This window comes from Notolepis coatsorum (genome assembly GCF_963971535.1).
Source record: "Notolepis coatsorum genome assembly, chromosome: 5".
NCBI classification, from domain to species: domain Eukaryota; kingdom Metazoa; phylum Chordata; class Actinopteri; order Aulopiformes; family Paralepididae; genus Notolepis; species Notolepis coatsorum.
This window is the reverse complement of record NC_140169.1, coordinates 184567918-184588391: the sequence shown is the minus strand read 5'-3', so window position 1 is coordinate 184588391 and position 20474 is coordinate 184567918. Positions and strand designations below refer to the sequence as shown.

General features: G+C 42.1%; 1 protein-coding gene across 5 annotated transcripts in view; it reads right to left on the bottom strand.

Moving 5' to 3' along the window:
* LOC311227896 (transcription factor Dp-1-like) overlaps positions 1-15431 on the bottom strand; it is a 77278-nt gene extending 61847 nt beyond the window's left edge. The window contains exons 1-4 of one of the 5 annotated variants that reach the window (XM_084313746.1): positions 15362-15431; positions 13239-13345; positions 12557-12623; positions 11656-11777 (exon numbers count right to left, since the gene is read on the bottom strand). In XM_084313746.1, the coding sequence (XP_084169872.1) occupies positions 11656-11777; positions 12557-12623; positions 13239-13268 (219 nt within the window). In that variant the 5' untranslated portion in view covers positions 13269-13345; positions 15362-15431. Of the gene's footprint in view, positions 1-11655; positions 11778-12556; positions 12624-13238; positions 13346-13587; positions 13700-13731; positions 13838-13962; positions 14157-14181; positions 14247-15361 lie in introns of those variants that run through there. The other 4 variants (XM_084313745.1, XM_084313747.1, XM_084313749.1 and 1 more) reach the window with 4 other exon arrangements.
* Positions 15432-20474: the final 5043 nt, after the last annotated feature.

Sequence of the window (20474 nt, the reverse complement as noted above, 5' to 3'; positions counted from 1 at the left end):
GGTAACGTTTGACAAATATTGAAACGCAGTCAGTTTCTCCACACTATTGTAATCATGTAGGAATAATTAGATCTGAAATTAGTTACAAAATGATTACACTGTGGGAGAAATAAAAAAGTACAGTCGATTACATTAAATATCTGTATATGTTATTAATATACATGCCTGGTGATACTATATCCAAATTGAACTCGGCCATTTGAAAGATACTATATGTATATATATATAAATGTGCGAATTGGCTATAATAAGGTAATGTATAAGCATATATTCTATATTCTATAATAATATTTCAAATTGCATTGGTCCGGATGGGAGAATTCAGTACTGTATATACAAAACCTTCAATTTTATCATCTTCCCTTTATTAATTTCCTTAGATCTTTTGTACACATGATCTCAAGAGGGTACTGAATTAGCTCAGTGGCAGTTTTTTAAGTTTGGTCATTATTATCATGGTTTTATTCACCGTCAAAGATGAAAAGAAAAATCATAATTCATATTTTCCTTTGTTTCATCAGAATTTAAGCAAGCCTAGTAATAGACACAATATTTCTGACACTGAGAATACATTCATTGAGGTCCATAGATGTTCCTAGATACCAAGAATATGCAAATAGCCCTTGTAGAAGTGGAGCAATATTCCATTTACCATAGGTATACATTTTATGCAGATTTCACCTGGGGTGGAACAGGTTTTAAACTAAATAGTTCAGATAGCTCCGTCCTGATATCAATGTCTTATAACACTGAGTCGATGCGTATTCGAGCTGAGGGCACGCTGAATATAGTCAATAGGGAGCAGCTGCAGCGCCGGAGAATCCTGGCCGTAGCTGGAGGCTACAGTATAGGGCCCAGCTGCAGCTCCGGAGAATCCTGGCCGTAGCTGGAGGCTACTCAGTACACACAGACAGTGGAGCTGGTTGCATATAGCGAGCATTTAGACTTGTTGCGTGGTGGCGATGTCTCGCAGATAATACAACTACAAGTATGATTATATAATATATATATTTTATTAAAAAAAAATTATATAAAAACAATCGATATAAATAATGGTAAAATTGTTATTTAAAAATTTGCCCCTAAAAAATATTTTTTGCCCCTAAATTTCTCATTTAGGGGCAAGTGTGCCCCTAGTGAAAAAGCTTAGCGTACAGCCCTGTGTGTGTGCAGTGTGTGTACACACACACACAAGATCAAAAGGCATGAATCCTCTCCAACACCTTTGAACTTCGCAGTACATGGTGAGGCCTCTATATGCAAATTCCATTGATTACAGCACACACATACACACACACACAAGGGCACATGGTAAGGCCTATATTTAAATGCATGGTTGTGTAGCATATGTAAAATTCCATTGATTACAACACACACACATGTACATGCTTTGATGTACAATGGCCGCTGATTTATTTTGTGTTCATACAGGCTCAGACACCGAATCCGGGGCCAATACACCAACATGCTTGGGTATGTACTAACTACATTTATGTATGTGTAAATGTATTACTATTGTGTTTTATGAGACTTACTTACTGAATGAATTTAATCCAATTCAGATTCTGGCGCAGACCCTGCAGATAGTGACGCTGAGACTGGCAACGACATAGGATCACATTCTACTCCTGCAGGTAATTGTACATGGTGGTGACTGGCTGCTGCTAGAGCCTGGGCCTGGTGGTAGCTGGCTGCTGCTAGAGCCTGGGCCTGGTGGTGACTGGCTGCTGCTAGAGCCTGGGCCTGGTGGTGACTGGCTGCTGCAGGGCCTGGTGGTGACTGGCTGCTGCAGGGCCTGGGCCTGGTGGTGACTGGCTGCTGCAGGGCCTGGGCCTGGTGGTGACTGGCTGCTGCTAGAGCCTGGGCCTGGTGGTGACTGGCTGCTGCTAGAGCCTGGGCCTGGTGGTGACTGGCTGCTGCAGGGCCTGGCCTGGTGGTGACTGGCTGCTGCTAGAGCCTGGGCCTGGTGACTGGCTGCTGCTGGGCCTGGCCTGGTGGTGACTGGCTGCTGCAGGGCCTGGCCTGGTGGTGATGGTGGTAAATACAATGACAATACGTTGCCCTAGTGTAATGTATTACATCATGTGATTCTAGAACTGGATGCTAGTCTGGACATGCCGGAACCCGTTGCAGGGCGGAAACGCACATCTAAGAGCGGTAAGTTGGCCTCACTCTGCACACCACTTCCAGCTCTGACCTCTGACCCCCACACCACGTCCAGCTCCGACATCTGAACCCCACACACACTCACTCATACACAGTTTGTAACTACGTGGCATATGAATGTCTACAGTAGGGGTGTTATAGTATATTTGTATAATTGACAGGTCGTGGCGTGCGACGCGGAGGAGCGAAGAGCAGGGCTGCGATCCGCCAGGAAGAGGAGAATGCCTGGTCTCGTGAGGGCTGGGTGCCTCACAGGATCCCCTTCACAGCCCAACCGGGGTTGCTCCAGGACGCCAAGGCACTCAAATCTTACCGGCCTGCGAAATGGATGGATCTGTTCCTGACAGATGCTTTTCTGAACTCCATTGTTGCCCAGTCCAACCTCTACGCTGAGCAGTCCATTGCCCGGCTGGACCCCACGCTAACCAGTAGCAGGGCACTGCTTTGGAAGCCCCTCACATTGAAGGAGCTGAAGAAGTTCCTTGGACTCAATTTCCTTAGCAGTGTCCTGCGGAAGCCTCGCATGGACCACTGACGACATGATGTACACACCGTACTACTCTGAGACCATGCCACGCAACAGGTTTCAATTGATCTGGCGATTCCTCCACTTTGCGGACAATACTTCCCTGGAAGTTAGAGACAAATTGTGCAAAGTACGCAGTGTTGTTGACCATGTAAACGCGAGGTGCAAGGAGCTGTACCAGCCTGAACGCGAGCTCGCCATTGACGAGGGGGTGATGGCATGGCGAGGCCGCCTGACCTTCCGGGTCTACAACCCAAACAAGCCCACCCGCTATGGTATCAAGTCTTACTTCCTGTGCGAATCTCGCACAGGATATTGCTTTTCATTTAAGCCATATTGTCGGGAAGGCTCGCTCCTGGGGGACACGGTCGTCGGTCTGCTTGGACGTCTGTCTGGGGCCGGCTATACGCTCTTTATGGACAACTTCTACAACTCGGTACGTATGTCCGCCAGGCTCCGACAGTTGAGGACCGACGTCTGTGGTACCCTCAGGAAGCACCGGGGCGAGCCAGCCATCATCAAGAACGTGACCAAACGTGACATCGGTGTGGGGGAGCGCATTGCGGTCAACAACAAGGAGGTCCTGATCGTGGCATGGCGCGATAAGAGAATCGTGAAGACCATCAGCAGCTTCCACGAGGACACCATGGAAAAGGCGATGGTGTGGAAGAAGCAGAAGAAGGGCAAAGCGCTGAGGGTGGAGATGCTCAAGCCATCATCAATCATGGAGTACAATAAATTCATGAACGGCGTCGATCAGCTGGATCAAAATATATCGTACTATCCGGTTACACGTAAGACTGGAAAGTGGACCAAAAAGTTTGTGATGTATCTGATCCAAATATGTATGTTCAACGCTTTTGTCTTGTACAAAAAAAAGCACCCACAAGGGCATTACTACAACCTCTTCCGGTTCACCAGGGCTGTGGCGCGGACCTACACAGACGGTAAGGAGAAGAAGATTCCTGGGGTGACAGCGGAGATGGAGGCGGAGGCAGGGGAGGAGGCAGGGGAGCCTGTAACTGTTCCGCAACAGTAAGTGACTTCCGGGGTAGGCCTGATTGGCCCCGACAGGCACGTGACGCGGCAAACTCAGGACGCGCAACGAGGCTGCTGAGAGCTGTCGTGCGGAAATAGGCTGTCTATTGCCATTCTCTAACACAAACTCTAACCTTAACCAGCTCCTTAACAGCGCCTAAACTTAACCGTTCTAACCTTAACCAACTCCGAAACAATGCCTAACCTTAACCTTAACCTTAACCATGCCTAACCTTAACCGGCGAAAGAATACACGGTAAAAAAAAAATCACGTTAAAAAAAATAAATTTGATGGGATTCGAACTCGTCAACAACGGACCGCAGGATCGCAGGACCGCTGCTCTGCCAGGTGAGCTGAAGCGCCGAATGAAAGTCATAGCGGATTTGGACGGTTACATCATTCCGCAAGCTCTGCCGCTCCGCGGAGCGGAGCGTGCCGCGCGGCAGAGAAAGTTGCGCGTCACGTGCCTGTCGGGGCCAATCAGGCCTACCCCGGAAGTCACTTACTGTTGCGGATAAGCTATAAGCGGCAGGGGAGGAGGCAGGGGGTGGGGATGAGGAGGAGGCAGGGGCTGAGCAGGTGGGGCGTGTCGACCCTAGGGCCCCACAGAGCAGATTAGTGGGTGGCTTTGTGAAGCATGTAATGGTTGCATACAAAGCCACCCCCAAGAAAAAGCTACCGTGTAGGAAATGTCGTGTCTGCAGTAGGCGTGGCATCAGGAGTGAGACCAGATATTTTTGCACATCGTGCAAAGTCCCCCTGCATCGTGACAAATGCTTCACTCTGTACCACACAAAGAGGGATTTCTCTAAATAGTTTCTTTATTAGTTGTCATACAGAAGTACAGACTACTTCTAAATAATCCGGCACACAGAAGTACAGATTACTTCTAAATAAATTGTGTGATGACAGAACCATGTGTACCGGTACATAGTATAGCTAGCTGAGTGTAGTATAGTATAGTGTAGTGTAGTATAGTATAGTATATTGTAGTATAGTATAGTATAGTATAGTGTATGGGTAGTTGCACTGTTTTCTGTACAAGACAAATGCGTTGAACACATGTATTTGGGCCACGGTTGTCGATATTGCATAGGCATGTTTGGACCACTTGCAGATGAGATGTTATGTTAGCGATCTAGCTGTATCGACTCCATTCATAATTTGCATTGTGTGTGTATATAGTTTTTTTTTTTTTATCTTTTTCCCCCCTCATTTTTACCGTTTGCACAGAACCAATGGTTGCTGACAGTCACCCAGTTTATAAAAGTATATACTGTAGGTAACATACCACACTTTTCTAATGCAGTCCATTGGCCTATTATTTATATACTTTGGAAGCATGGGTTAGAAATTAACATTTCTTTTTCAAGGGCTTTTTTTGCCCCCCTTAATTGATTTTCGGGGGCTTTTTTTTGTATTTCGGGGGCACTGAATTTTTATGATAAACGGTAGGGGTGGGACGGTTCACAAAATGGACGGTTTGGTTCGTATCACGATTTTGGGGTCACGGTTTTCAGTTCGATATACGTTAATTTTATTAAAAAAAATGTAACACTCAAATCTAAACATGCTTCTCATTTATTAAAAATAAAATAAAAGGTTTACAGTGTTTACAGCCTTAAATAATGTTTGGCACACAAAGACCGAACTGACTGAAAAATATAGGCTACATTTGTCAAAGTATTAACTTAGTGCAAACAAACAATATGCTCAGCCAGCACTAGACTTTCCTTTCTTTAATTAATATAAACACACAAAAACAATGTCAACCATGTTTAAATTCCCTGATTGTCAGTTCTTAATGGAAAGATTCGTTTTCTGCTTGAAATTATGTTTCTGTCTACATTTATTTAGACTAACATTATTTAAATATTGAGTGCAACTGTGGTGGATTACGTAATTCGGTGAGTTGGAACTATCTATGGGTTGGCGCCGGGTCCCCACGGACATTTTAGAGTGTGGCACCTTCAGCTCCGGTCACGTTAGGAGCAGTTCATAACATCAACAAGCAGCGCGAAAGCTATAATAGTCCCGGTTGGAGTTAGTAAAACACAGTTGTATGTAGAGCTGCCGCGGTATCGGTATTACCGCGGTATCGCTGTTACATCATGCCCACCGCAGCGTTGGGCTGAATACCGGCATAACAGCTGTTTTTTATTATATTATTATTATTATTACGCTCTCGTTGGTCTTGCGGCTCTGCAGATATACCCTACTTCTCTGTCGAGATTCCAAGCGACCCTATTGGGTACCAGAAAAGTCACATGAAACACTGCAGACCACTGATTGGTCAGAAGAGATACGCGTCACATGCTGAAGCATCTTGCAGTGCTTTTACTTCCTGAATCTCAGCCATGAGCCATTGATCAGAGCTCAGTCACAACACGGCTAATAGTACGTTAGCTCCCACCGGAGACCGGAGTGGATTACCGACGCCGTCACTCCTCAGGGAACGAGGCATAATAATTCTACTGCAACGAAATGTTATAATAAAAGCCCTTCGTTCTATACACTTGTCTGATTGAAAACTTTATTAACAGACCGCAGAATGGGTACAACTCGGCACGCTCTGAGCAAAGAAAGGAACTTAGATATTAATTGAGTAACGCTTGCCTTGCTATGGTCCGGTAAATACGAACGTGTAACTATACTAACGTTAATGCCACAAATCGAATGCCTTTGTAATCATAAGTAGTAACGTTATAATAATAAGAAGAAGAAAGGGTCGGGGGGGTAACCGGCGGGCGCGCCGCTACCACCCCTGCTCGCGACACCGAGGGGAGACTTCGAATCCGTGTTTCACTTTTAATAACGAATGCGTGCATGCCGAATCCCAAACAATATTCATGCTGCAAAGTCATCCTCTAAAGATAGACATTTAGACTAGAGGCAGGCTATATGCTATAAAGAGTAGACTACAAAAAAAATGCATTAAAACTTTTTTTTTGTGTGTGTGCGGTAATAACCGCGGCGGTAGGAAATATTTTGCAAATGTGTGCGGTAAGGAAAACATCAATACCGCGGCAGCTCTAGTTGTATGTTAGCCTTCTTGGATGTTAAATAAACGCCTATCATTGTCTTTAAACACCCCGCCTCTCAGACTCCCATTTCCTCCTCTGCTACAGTAGCTAGTAGCTACGGTGTTAGCTGTTGTTGTGAAGGGCTAGCTAGCTAACAGCTACAAACATTGTACAAACTGCTAACGCTATGGCAAGATGTGTGTAGGCCTATGTAATGTTAATGGCTATGTTTTTAAAGTCGTAATGAAGATTGATTTATATTGTGCGTGCCATTTTTACACAAACTGACTAGCACCTGGCTGGCTGCAGTGCTGCTGCTGCTGCTGCCTGCAGCCAGTGCAGAACACCGGCTCCGCCAAATGAATTTTTTTATTTGCGCGATACACAGACGCTCCATTACCGGATAAATATATATAATTAGTAAACTGTCGGGGGCATTAAGTGCCCCCCTTAACTGATTTTCGAGGGCATTTTGTCCATTTTCAAGGGCATTATGCCCCAAGCCCCCGTTAATTTCGAACCCTGATTTATTGGATATTTTTTGGTCCACAGATCATCTGGCGCTTCATCCATTTATCAATGGACAATGCAGTCATCGATGCGAGAGACCAAGTAAGATATGCCCTGTAGTTCATGTGACGTGAATGTTACCAGCAAACTTCTAAATGCACTGAAACAATGGTTGGTTATCCTCCAGTGTTCACTTTTTATAAGGTATTGTCTTGGTAAATTACCATAATCCTATACTGTGAATGTTACCAACAAACTCCTAAATGCACTGACACAATGGTTGGTTATCATCAGCCAGTGTTCACTTTTTATAAGGTATTGTCTTGGTAAATTACCATAATCCTATACTGTGAACAGGGGAGGAAACTAACTTTTTGGCTTACCAGCCAACTGGCGAGTATCTGATTTTTTTTACCAGCCAAACTGATTTTTTACCAGACAAAAAAAATCGCTAATTGTGATAATTACTTCTTTGTATGTCAAGCCGCGTCAATGTTGTGTATGCATCTGGGTAGGCACACTGTGCCTTTAAGACAGCACGGTGGTCTTACGACAGTTGGGTTGGTGTGCTGTTGTGCACAGTGCACTGGTTGAGCTAGCTCCTTTCGTGACTGCGATGTGCAAGCCAGGGGCTTTTGAGCATGAAATAAAATGTCTAACCTTACGTCGTAGTCCGGTGCTTTTTTGGAAACATTATAGTCATAACAGATACACCTAGCTGGCTGCTTTGAGCACACAGGGCTAACGTTAGCTAGCAAGCAGCTATAGCTAAAACGCTAACTAGAAGCTAACCACTGTATACAGTTCCAGTAGACTAACATTACACCTCTGTGATTTAAATGTGTCCTTAGTAACTTATACTCAAGGGTTGTACTAGGGTTGGATGCAGTTGGTCAGTCTGTCTGTTTTCCATCTTCTGCTGTGTTTAACGTTATGTTTGCGCGTGCTCCTGATGGCTAGCCTAGTACCGCGTGACTTTTATTATATGTCCGCGGGTTGGCCAGTACTGCGCAAACGTTTATTAAACATTATATGTCCGCGGGTGGTCTTGTGCAGTGCTCTCGTGGCACTGTCAACTAAAGCGAACACTCAGAAGACGCGCACCGTTTGCCAGTGCAGTGATTGCAGAATGTTTTATTTTTTTGTATACTCGCCAGCAGGGGAGGAAACTAACTTTTTGGCTTACCAGCCAACTGGCGGGTATCTGATTTTTTTTACCAGCCAAACGTAAAAAATACTAGCATTTGGCCAGTAAAGTGGCCTAATTTCCTCCCCTGACTGTGAATGTTACCAACAAACTCCTAAATGCACTGACACAATGGTTGGTTATCAGCCAGTGTTCACTTTTTATAAGGTATTGTCTTGGTAAATTACCATAATCCTATACTGTGAATGTTACCAACAAACTCCTAAATGCACTGAAACAATGGTTGATTATCCTCCAATGTTCACTTTTTATAAGGTATTGTCTTGGTAAATTACCATAATCCTATACTGTGAATGTTACCAACAAACTCCTAAATGCACTGAAACAATGGTTGGTTATCATCAGCCAGTGTTCACTTTTTATAAGGTATTGTCTTGGTAAATTACCATAATCCTATACTGTGAATGTTACCAACAAACTCCTAAATGCACTGACACAATGGTTGGTTATCAGCCAGTGTTCACTTTTTATAAGGTATTGTCTTGGTAAATTACCATAATCCTATACTGTGAATGTTCAATCAAACCAATCAATCAATCAAACCAATCAATCAATCAATCTATGAATCAAACGACCAACAAAACAATCAAACATTCTATCAATCAAACGACCAACAAATTAATCAATAAATCAAACAAATCAATCTATGAATCAAACGGCCAACAAAACAATCAAACATTCTATCAATCAAACAACCAACAAAGTAATCAATCAATCAAACAAATCAATCTATGAATCAAACGATCAACAAAACAATCAAACATTCTATCAAGCAAACGACCAACAAAACAATCAAACATTCTATCAATCAAACGACCAACAAATCAATCAATCAAACAAATCAATCAATCAAACGACCAACAAAACAATCAAACATTCTATCAATCAAACGACCAACAAATTAATCAATCAATCAAACAAATCAATCTATGAATCAAACGATCAACAAAACAATAAAACATTCTATCAATCAAACCAATAAAACAATCTGTCAAACAATCAATCAACCCATCCATCCATCCCAGTCTAAATTGCTTTATAACACGTTCAGTACCTATTATCACCCCGCCGGCACACCGTTCATAAAAGTGCCTGTAACTCCTGTTCTAAAGAATTTACCTGTATTTTTATCTTTTGTTGACGTTTTTTAACTTGTAATTGTGAACGAACGAAGACATGCAGAAACAAACGGTTTTTTGCATTGTGTACATCAACTTGTCGTCTTCAAATGAGCCCAACCATTTCCCCATAGTTATAATATAAAATATAGAAATAGCTCCGCTAAGATCATGAGATATGCTAGAATCGTCCAGGAATCCTGGCAACCCACAGTCATTTTCCGGATTTTTGGCCGGCACCCAAAGTGTTAAACAGACATAAATAATAAAGTACAAAAAATATAATACAATTGTAATACCCAAAAAAAATAAAAAATAAAAACTAAGTCAAAAGTGTGTGACATGGGTTCAGAGACCCTCCTTGAACCCCTTTCCTCCTTTACCCTTCGCCCTCTTGTGATGCATTTGGTTCTTCCTCTGTGATGTCGTTTTCGTTCCCCTTGTAATCCTCCCACTTTCCCCATCTTTCTCCAAATTTCTCTTCATGTAACCTCAGTTTGTGTGTTATCCTCTCCATATCCTGTATCTCCTCCACTATTCCTACCCATTGTGCTATTGTCGGTGGGTCTTCTTTGTACCACAGTCTTGTTATTGCTTTTCTGGCCGCTATCAACATTATCTTTATTAAATATTTGTCCCCCCCTCGTATTCCCTCGTGTGTCAGGTCTCCTAAGTAGAGCACCAGTCCTGTTTGTGGTAACCCGTATCCTAATATTCTGATCATTGCCTCCCCTATCTCCTCCCAATACCCCTTCAGCTTCTGACATCCCCAGAATATGTGTGTGATTTGCCCCCTCCTTCCCACACATCCTCCAGCATGCTCTTTGTGTTGGTGCATATTTTCCCTTCAGCTCTGGAGTTATAAATAATCAGATTATGTTTTTCCATCCAAACTCTTTCCATATCCTCGATCCTGTTGTTGAATGTTGCACCTCGCATATGTTCCCCCATTCCTTCCCTGTTATTCCTATCTCTAGTTCTCTCTCCCATTTCTCCCTTATATAATCAGTCGTGTGTCCCTTGCTGGTCATTATAGCCCGGTACAGTGCTGATATTACCCTTCCTTTCCCTCCTTCGTATGCCCTTACTATCATCCTAATTATTCCATTCTGTTCTTCTTCCTTGTCTACAAAGTTTTGTGTATTCCAGAATATTCCAGTAAAGGCTGTTTATCACGGAATCTTTATATTTCCCCGAAACTTAAAACACGAGCGATTTTCAAAATGCTATAAAAACGGAAATGAACAGATTAAAAAAACAATCCGTTTCGACAATGTTGACTGCAGACAAGTCATTGATAAGCGACGGCCAGATTAGACACATAGCCATAATTTAAAACAGATTATGCGTTCACAAATATGAGAGCGCCATCACTGAAGTGGGTGGCGGCATTCAAGGGGGTAAAAAGGAAAACACGGCCGGCACGGAAAGTGTTAATTAACGTGCATAACATACCTGTGTAACGTTAAGTAACCTGACGCTAGGAAAGTTCAGCATCACTGCATAGTTACACTTGGTTTAATCCAAAGGTCCATTCGGAAACGTTTTATTATGAAATAAGACGGGTGAGTGAGTCTCTCTCTCTTTTGCATAATCTCGACTAGACTGTTCTGTCTGTGTTCGTGCCTGACTTTCAAATTATTGTAAGCACAACATAGCACTGTGAAATTCTGATATATATCACATTCTGATATAGCTTTTTCATGTAAAAATGTATTAATTAATAAAAAAATCATTTATAATTAAGATTAGAGTGCCAACGTAACGAACAAAGGTCCGACATACACATATTTGCGATGGTCATGGGGCTGTCGGGGAGTGATTCAATTCAGTCACATCTAGTGGAGGGGGTTTTAATTAGGCCACCCAATTCAATTGATGTGCCAATGACAGAACGCACCCAAGTGACCATATTCACACTGCAGCCGTTTTGCTCGTGTCATGCTCGGGTTGTGTTCCCGGGAGTAGGGTGGAAAGGAACACGACTTGAGCATAAGTGCAAAATGGCCACCATGTGAATACGGTCCATTATGACTGGTTTGGAAAGCGTGTGGAACGCCACTCACCATGTGAGGCAGGTGTTGCATGTGTGGAGCAATGTTGACATTGGAAGGACCGAGGGTTTTGGGAAGTAGCTGTTTGGCCACCGGGAGAATTGTAGGCTGGACAGTAACCAAAGACAGGACACCTGGTAGAAAATAGAGCAATACACGTGGTGAGACACAAGGCCTCTCTGAAAGATCATTGCCCCCTGCTGCCTAACTGCAGTCTCACAGGCCTAGACCTGAAGAAATAAACCAGAGCTTGTTTGTGAAATGCAGTCAAATGTAAGATAATAGGGGTGTGTGATATGGCCAATGTATGATATCGTGATTTATTTTACACATGTTCACAATTTATGATATGCGTTGATATTTTTCCCTTTGCTTTTCTGTGGCCATTTACAAACAGTACAATCCACCCGTTAAGAGCACTACGCAAAGTGACCTTTTAAAGAACACTCCCAACTATTTAATCTCTGCAAGTCCAGTAGCCCCAAAGAGAGGTCCAGGTGCATGCTAGCCTAGCATAGGACAAAGATAGGGAGGAGCTAGCTGAGCTCCGTCAAAAGTGAAGAAATACAACTTCCAACAACTCCAAAACTGACGCACAGCAATGAAATTGATATCAATCTTCTTGTCCGACTCTGGTGAAGATGGCGAATAAGTGCATATCCCAAAATGTTGAGTGTTCCTTTAACAATACACTACTCCATATGCAGCATTACGTATAGGTAACATAAGTAAAGGTATCAGTATCAGAGGAGCTATGGCCAAAGGTATAAATAGAAATGAAGTATGGATTGTGCAAGAATATAGTATGATGTCCCTGTGGATGCATATCATGATGAAATATTAACCAGTTGCGACAGCCATATCGGCCATCCATAGATGTTCACAGTAATCGATGTTCACCAATAACTTCTACCTTTGCTGGGGCTCAGATTCTGATCAATGAAAACCTTCAGCTCTCCATTCGTTTCAATCAGACCAACCTGTGGAGGATAAGAGCTCAATATCAACTCTGTTAAAGTCAAATTTTTCCTAAACTTAAAAATGGGAATACCACTCAAAATTCTAAGATGTTATTTCCATGGCCTAAGACAGTTCAATCAATATTTGTGTACACAAGCTACTCTCCCAGAAACCAGAGAAGTAAGAATCAAACTTGTGATGTAATCAAGTATAAAGTCTGGAGCTGCTCCATTGACAATGAATGGGATGCTGATTTTGTGGACGACAGAATGTTTGTTTGTATTCAAATGAGCTTGAGAATGAGAACATGAAGAAACAGAACATGTACATACTGTATACGCACCTGTGAACATTCCCCTGGGTGCTCTGTGTCATCTATAAAATATTGTCTATGAAGCAGCTTCAGACTAGATGACAACACAAGTTTTAGCACTCTAGTTTGGGGATTTCAGAGTTTCTCTTAATATTTTTGCTGTGACCATGTATGATATGTATACATTCGGAAATTGGACGTAGTTCCCCTTTAACTACACTGTGATAAATGAGGCTGCTCAAGTTGAAAAAACAAGTATATAATAAAGCATTTCACATATAACAAAATATAGTATACAATATTTTGAGTAAGCCATACTCACGTGTGTCGTCAAACTTGCATCTTTAGCCATGATCCCAAAGGACCGGTGAAGTAGAGCTTCAGGCTGAAAAGAAGATCTTCCTCTATTTTGTCCAACTAATCAAGCCCCTGAAACAGAGAACAGAACATGAAATGGTGACTAGACAGTGAGTGTAGTCAAAATTGCACCCTAACAATATTATTTGTGTGATGGAGGATATGATATAAATACCAGTCCTCTCGTTATGAACATGAAACCACATGCCTCATAATAACATACGAATTAACAACACAATACCACATGTTATCGAGCAAGGCCCATAATCTTCTACTTGCAGCAAACACACATTGTACAAAGCTACACCACTAACGTTAGCTTAGCAAGCATTCCTGTTGTTGAGACCAAAAACGGTTGGAAATATCCCAGTGAAGATCCATCTAGATCGAATTGTCGGTCGCGCACATATCCATAGGGAATAATAACCCTGACATTTGACGCTACAAAAGATGCTCACAACTTTTATACTTGACCACGTTCACTGTACAGTAAGGCCTAGTTTAGGTGTATTGACCACCACGTCCGGAGATGATGCATCGTCGAACTTCAGCTACAAGTTACAGCAGGTCAAGCCAGATATGCTAACATTAGCTGATCATAATAAGAAAAAATCTGCTAGATTCATATAGAAACAACACAATGGTTGCATTAGCCAAAAAAACAAACAAACAGCATCCGTATAACGTACGGTTGATCTGAGCAAAGCTTTTGTTGGGTTCAACTAGCCTCTGCTAGGTTTAGGGTTAGCTAGTAGCTAAATAGCTAGCCTTCTGCACGTTTTGGAAGAAAAAAAGATCTGGCCAAAATTGAGCGCTTATTATTGATTTAATAGTATTGATCAAAGTAGTCCCATTTCATTGGTTTGACATTCTAGCAATGTGCGTGTGCGATTTGCACGAAAACTAACGTTAATTTGCGTTTCTAGTGGTCAGTGCACTTCTCTCGTCTCTGCTTCTTCGATGGCTGTGTTTGTTTCTGCATTAGAGAGGAGGAGGATGGAGGAAGAGGAGGTCTGATGCCCCACCGCCGAACAGGAAACTAAACTCTGATCTTTTTAAGTCATTTATCATCAATTCAGTCATTTCAGGTACATAGTTGGCTTCTTGTAATGTGACATCGAGTTTCGGCCAAAGTGTTTGGGTTCAGTCTGCGTTGATGTTAGAACTCACAGGTACATTTGGACTGTTGGTCGAAATGTTATGATAAACAACTAGGACTATTTTCAACTCAAGAAAAGACCAAACAAGGTGGGTTGCAATTCACGTTTGCTCAACATCAGATCATTTGCATGAATGCATTCCCAACCCAATATAACTGTACTCGTATAATTATCCAGGTCAGCTACCTAAAGTTACACGTTGCTATACAAACAGTTTTTAGTTGGTTTATTTATTCCGATCCATAGTAAACACATCAACCTAATTGCAGGCCACAAACAGCTCTAGGGTTAAGTGATGCCGTGTGTTTTGCAGGACACACACAAGTCCAATGAAAAGGTGACTAAACGTAGCTAGCTTGACTTTTTGGCTGAACAAATGTTTAAACGGGTCATGTTAATAATAGCTAACCTAATAAGTAAGCTAGCCAACGTTGTGTGGAATGGAAGAAGAGTAACCTAACTTAACTGGAACTAACGTTAGCTGTCTTATTACCTGGAGACACATTGACTACATTATTGTCCTCAACGTTAGCTAACAACCCATTCACCATTAACCCTCGCTATAATAATAACAACATGATAGCTACTTGAGCAAGCCAACTGTGGAATGTGCTGTTGGCTATTTAACTAGCAACCGACGTCCGTGCTAATGTGGATAGTTAGTTACAGCAGTCCTGTGTGATAGAAAGAGGCAATATCAAAATATCTTTGGCTTTTTATGTTTACCAAATAGCCCATTAGCTTACTGGCTAAAGGCCGACTAGCTAATCCACACAGCTGGCATAATAACACTTCATTTTACACCATTGGATTTGATGTGTCGTCAAACTAACTAACGTTTTATTAAGTACAACCTTAGGTGTATGTGTTGGTTAACTATCGTTAGCTGAGTCGATAGTGGTTATACAGCAGACTGAATGTGTCTTACCGGTGCAGTAGACAGGTTAGCTAGCAGGTGTTAGCCTCCACTGTAGCCTCTGCTCTCAGGACCGCCGTCTCACAAACTGAGCTTGGCGGTGTCTGGCGTGCGCGCGGTGTGATTGGACAGCGTCGACGTGACGACACGTTTCCAGTCCCGCCGCTACCTCTCGGTGGTTGGTTGGCGCGCTGATAGTTTATAATCACACGTCTGCGATTGGTTAGTAATGTTTTGGACCCCTCCTCCCTAGAATAGAATGCAATATGACGAATGATGAATGAATGAATGGAAACTTTATTTAACAGATTGCAGAATGGGCTCAATACACACAATTGTTAAGGGGATGCAGACCAGAGAAAGACGTTTGTCTTGTTTACATCAGGGTCCCCCATTTTCAATTCATAGTGACATTTATGACATACACAACATACATGCCATCATGACATTTATGGCATAGGGACATACATGACATACAGGTATATAGTACTGTTACATTTGTGACATATACGATATGCAAATATACAGTACTGTTACCCATAGACAACCATAGACAACATAGATCGATTTCATTGAGACACATTGATCGGTAAGAGTCCTTTCTCAACACAGTCCGTGCTGTTCCTCATATATTAGCACCGATAGTTGGCCACAAACCAATACAAATTCAACGGGGTCACGCTGCTACTGTCTGTATATACGCTTTTAGGTAGCTTAATTCATGCTAAATTGCTCATTGTCAAAATGTTGACTGAGCCATCCATGCATGGGGCTGTCTGCCTCGGAGACTGGTCTATGGTATTCTGCCTGCCTAGAAATCATATTCCATGGCAAACTGTATTGTGTACAAGTGTATTGATGACAAAACAGTGTGCAAATAAAAATCCATAATTTTGCGTTGCTAAAATAACATTTATAGAGAAAAGTTCATTTCGGTTTGATTGATTGAAATTTCTATTAACAGATTGCAGAATGGGTACAGTACAAGACAGTACAGCTCAATACACACAATTGTTAAGAGATTGCAGACCAGAGAAAGACTTTCGTCTTGTTTACATTAGGGTCCCCCATTTTCAATTCATCATAACATGACATACATGACATACAGATAGACAGTACTGCTACATCTATACATTTATGACATACCAGATTTACAAATACAGTACTGTACAAAAATAGTCTAAAAAAGAGAGTATATACATTTGACGAAGAAACTGTACATTGGAGGAGGTTGGTAGGTAGGAGCCTAGGCGGTTAGTAGGTAGGGTGGAGGGGTTGGGTAGGTGGGGTGGGGTTGATTGATTGATTGAAAACTTTATTAACAGATTGCAGAATCGGTACAATACAGTACAGCTCAATACTAACAACTGCTAAGAGAATGAAGACCAGAAAAATATGTTCGTCTTGTTTACACAAGGGTCCTCCATTTTCAATTCATCAAGACATTTATGACATACAAATATATGTTGAATTAATGATAATGAATGTATTAATGCTAATATCGGTTCTCAAAACAAGACATCGTAATTGTAGTATCATAGTATAAGTATCAATACGACCATATGAGTCAGTTTATATAACACTCAATGTATCAAAGAATTAAGTCAATGGCTAAATCAAATACTTATTTTACTGTCTGAAACATTTTATTTTTTTACACCATTAACTAATTATTAATGGATTAGTGGATTAAATGTTCAAAGGATAAATGTCCTTGTGTTTGGAAATTAGCCCATGTTACTCTTCATACATGATAGGGTGATTTAAATCATTACTGCCCAATTTCCAAGCTACCATGCTTAGCCAAAATCTGAGTCTGAGGTAAACAATCAACTCAAGTCTTTTCTCTCAACTCACTCAGCTTAAGTCCACACCAATCTGGATTTAGAGCTAATCATAGCACTATTTCAGCTGTTACATTAGTTACAAATGACATTATATATGTGTGAAGTCCATAAATGCCAAATCGGAGTTTGTGCAAATAATAAAGGGTTCAATTTTAAGTCTAGTCCTCTGTACCATTTATATAAATTATCCTCATTGAAAGGTTGCCAGGCCCATCTATATGCGGACGACACAATCGTGTGCAGACTCAGTTCAACCAAAATTCATGCAATTCCCTAAATATAAACTACAGCAATTTGCACATTTCTACTGTAAATTGTTCAAATATTGAAGGCTCCACAACCAATTCAAATTTAAGCACTACATCTGGAGTTTTGTTAACAAATTGTGACAAAAGATTGACTTTTTGTATAGAGTAGACTATTATGGAAGTTCCCTTTAAAGCCTCTGTTCACACATACCCCCCCCCCCTCTGTATCCTCCCCATACACCTGTTGGTGTGTGATACATCCTCCTCTCACCTGTTTGTCCCTCCCTTTTCCAAGAAAGCATAGAGGCAAGCTCACATGGGGGCCAAAGAAAGTCAAGTCCTCTACTGAACTCCACTTGTTTTTTCCCCCAATTGTCACCCATTGAAGATCAAAATTGTATTACAGCCAAACCATATTGTGTAGGTTCATAATCTTTGATGGAGGTATATATTATTTAATTGTTATACTGTTACAACCAATAAAAGTAAATGTTTTAACTTAATCTTTCAGAATATGTGTTTTATATTGTAATTTTTACTCGTTTCCATAGTAATTACTACAATACCCATAGGCATCACCAGTCTTTTACAGTCAATGGACCAATCACAAGAGCACAACCACTCAATGTTTGTATTGTACCCCTTGTCATGCTTATTGGTTATCGAGGCATTCAAATCCATCTTTGTTTTCATTGAATCCATGAATAAAATGCACAAAACATGAAAACCACAGCATTTAAAAACAAACAAGTCAGGTAATCATGAGTATATAATTCCAATAGTGTACAGTATTCTGACTGGTTTTCTGGAGCAGCTTCAAGTACCTGGGGGTCCACATATCAGAGGACCTGACATGGACAACACACATAGACTCAGTCGTAAAGAAGGCGAAGCAGCGCCTCTACCACTTGAGACAGTTAAGGAAGTTCAGAGTATCGGGAAAGATACTCCAGTCCTTCTACTCCGGAGCTGTAGAGAGCATCTTGACTGGAAACATCACTGCCTGGTATGGAAACAGCACGGCACAGGACAAGAAGGCCCTACAGAGAGTGGTGCGCTCAGCCGAGCGTACCACGGGTATTGCACTACCACCCCTGCAGGCCTTATATAACAAGAGGTGCAAACCCAGAGCCTGCAGAATAAGAAAAGACCCTCATCACCCCAACAACAGCCTGTTCAAGCTGCTGCGGTCAGGCAAACACCTGCGAACAACAGCAACTAGGACAGAGAGACTTCGGCTCAGCTTCTTCCCCCAGGCCATCATAATCTTGAACACTGAACTCTCCACACACAAGCACACATGAGCACACACACAACACACACACTGTATACGCTCACACAGTAAGCAGTCACTTTAGCATGAACACACACACACACATGCTGCACACGCCCACACTCAACGGACACCTTACACAATGGAAAAGGTCACTTTAAAAAATAAGAACGGAGAGGTTTTTGTATAGTAAACAGAAGGATATAGCAAGCTAGCATAAGGACACATATAACTGTAGATTGTATAGTATAGCATGTATAGTAGTGTACATAAGACCCAGTGCCTCATCCGTAGCTAACTGTGTATGCACTATCGCAGGACCTTAGCATGTCTTACTGTTGTGAAGGATCAGATTAAACCGAATATATATATTTATTTATGGATATATATTTAATAGTATTTGTATATCGTTTGATATCCCCTGTATATTCCTTGTACAATATACACTGAATATCCCTTTAGTCTACTAACAGCCCATAATAGTTTCATTCTACCATTGGACGAGAACCTGGCGCCAGCAGCCAAGCCCCTTGGTTCAAGTTCAATCGTGCCGACGAACATGTCGTTACAAGCCCGGTTCCGCGTAGGAATACGTCTGGCGAAATACGAATGGTACTATTTGTTCACAGCGCATATATATATGGCGCAAGTAAAGTAGAACTTTCTTTTAGTCCATTAGTCCTTTACCCTCCAACCTAGTAACAGACGTGAAGCCTCACCCACGACGCACGTGTGGTGCAGTATGGCCTACTTGGCCTCAGAATAGGCATTGAGACATCGTGTGGATTAATAGTTGAATTGTCATAGTTTGGCACTATACCGTCGAGTGGGACGTATTTCTATTAAGTTAATAATAGTCTATTATGTATGGTGCATCGTTCGGTTAGAGTTATAAAGTGAGCAGTACCCCCATCGTTCCTGACGTTATCTGGAGTCTTAACCAGGCTGGGCAGACCACGTGTGGTGCTTGCATCCGAGGAGCTCCGGGCCAGGACGAGTGGACCTGTACATTGAATTACTTCACCCGGACGACGTCGAGCCCTACACGGCTTGGATTATCTACGTGCTTTGGGTGCTTTGATTATGCCATGGATAACAGCCAACACTGCTGAGTGTTGGAACTACCCCCCCGAGAGGAGTCCAGGTGAGACGGCGCTCTACCCCGAGTGAGGTCGCCTCACGTCTCTTCGTTGTGGACCGGCAGCTACCGTCCACCAGAGGGCCCAGCTGTATTCATCTGCGGACCGAGGTTCTGTGGGCACCGTGTTCAGCACTCTGAATTCTCCCAAGAAATCGTCGGCCAGATGGGATACCGCCAGCGGCTCTCCTAACCCCCCCCCCCTACTGACTTACAACCAGCGGGACCCCCCCTTTAGTGTATCCAGCTATAATCATTTAAGTACCATCGCTATAGTTCCCTAAATAACCAGGTTGTATACTTGCTCCCTGCGTAACCAGAGATTGGACATTCAATGTTGATTTACCTACGAATACTCATTTGCCTTACAAGTGCATTTCAAATCATAAATGTCATTAAGTGAACGTTGTATATACCCTTTGCTATATAAAATATTCGATTTATACATTTGTGTGGACTTCGTTTCATCAGGTGGGAAAGTGTTCATCATATCTACATCATGTACTGTGTGGCCAGTATTCAAAGTACATAGACGGTAGTGGTTTAATAATACCATACTTATCAATACAGTCAGGGAATTGTACCCCTCAGTTACAATTGGTCCTTCGAGCCGGAGGGT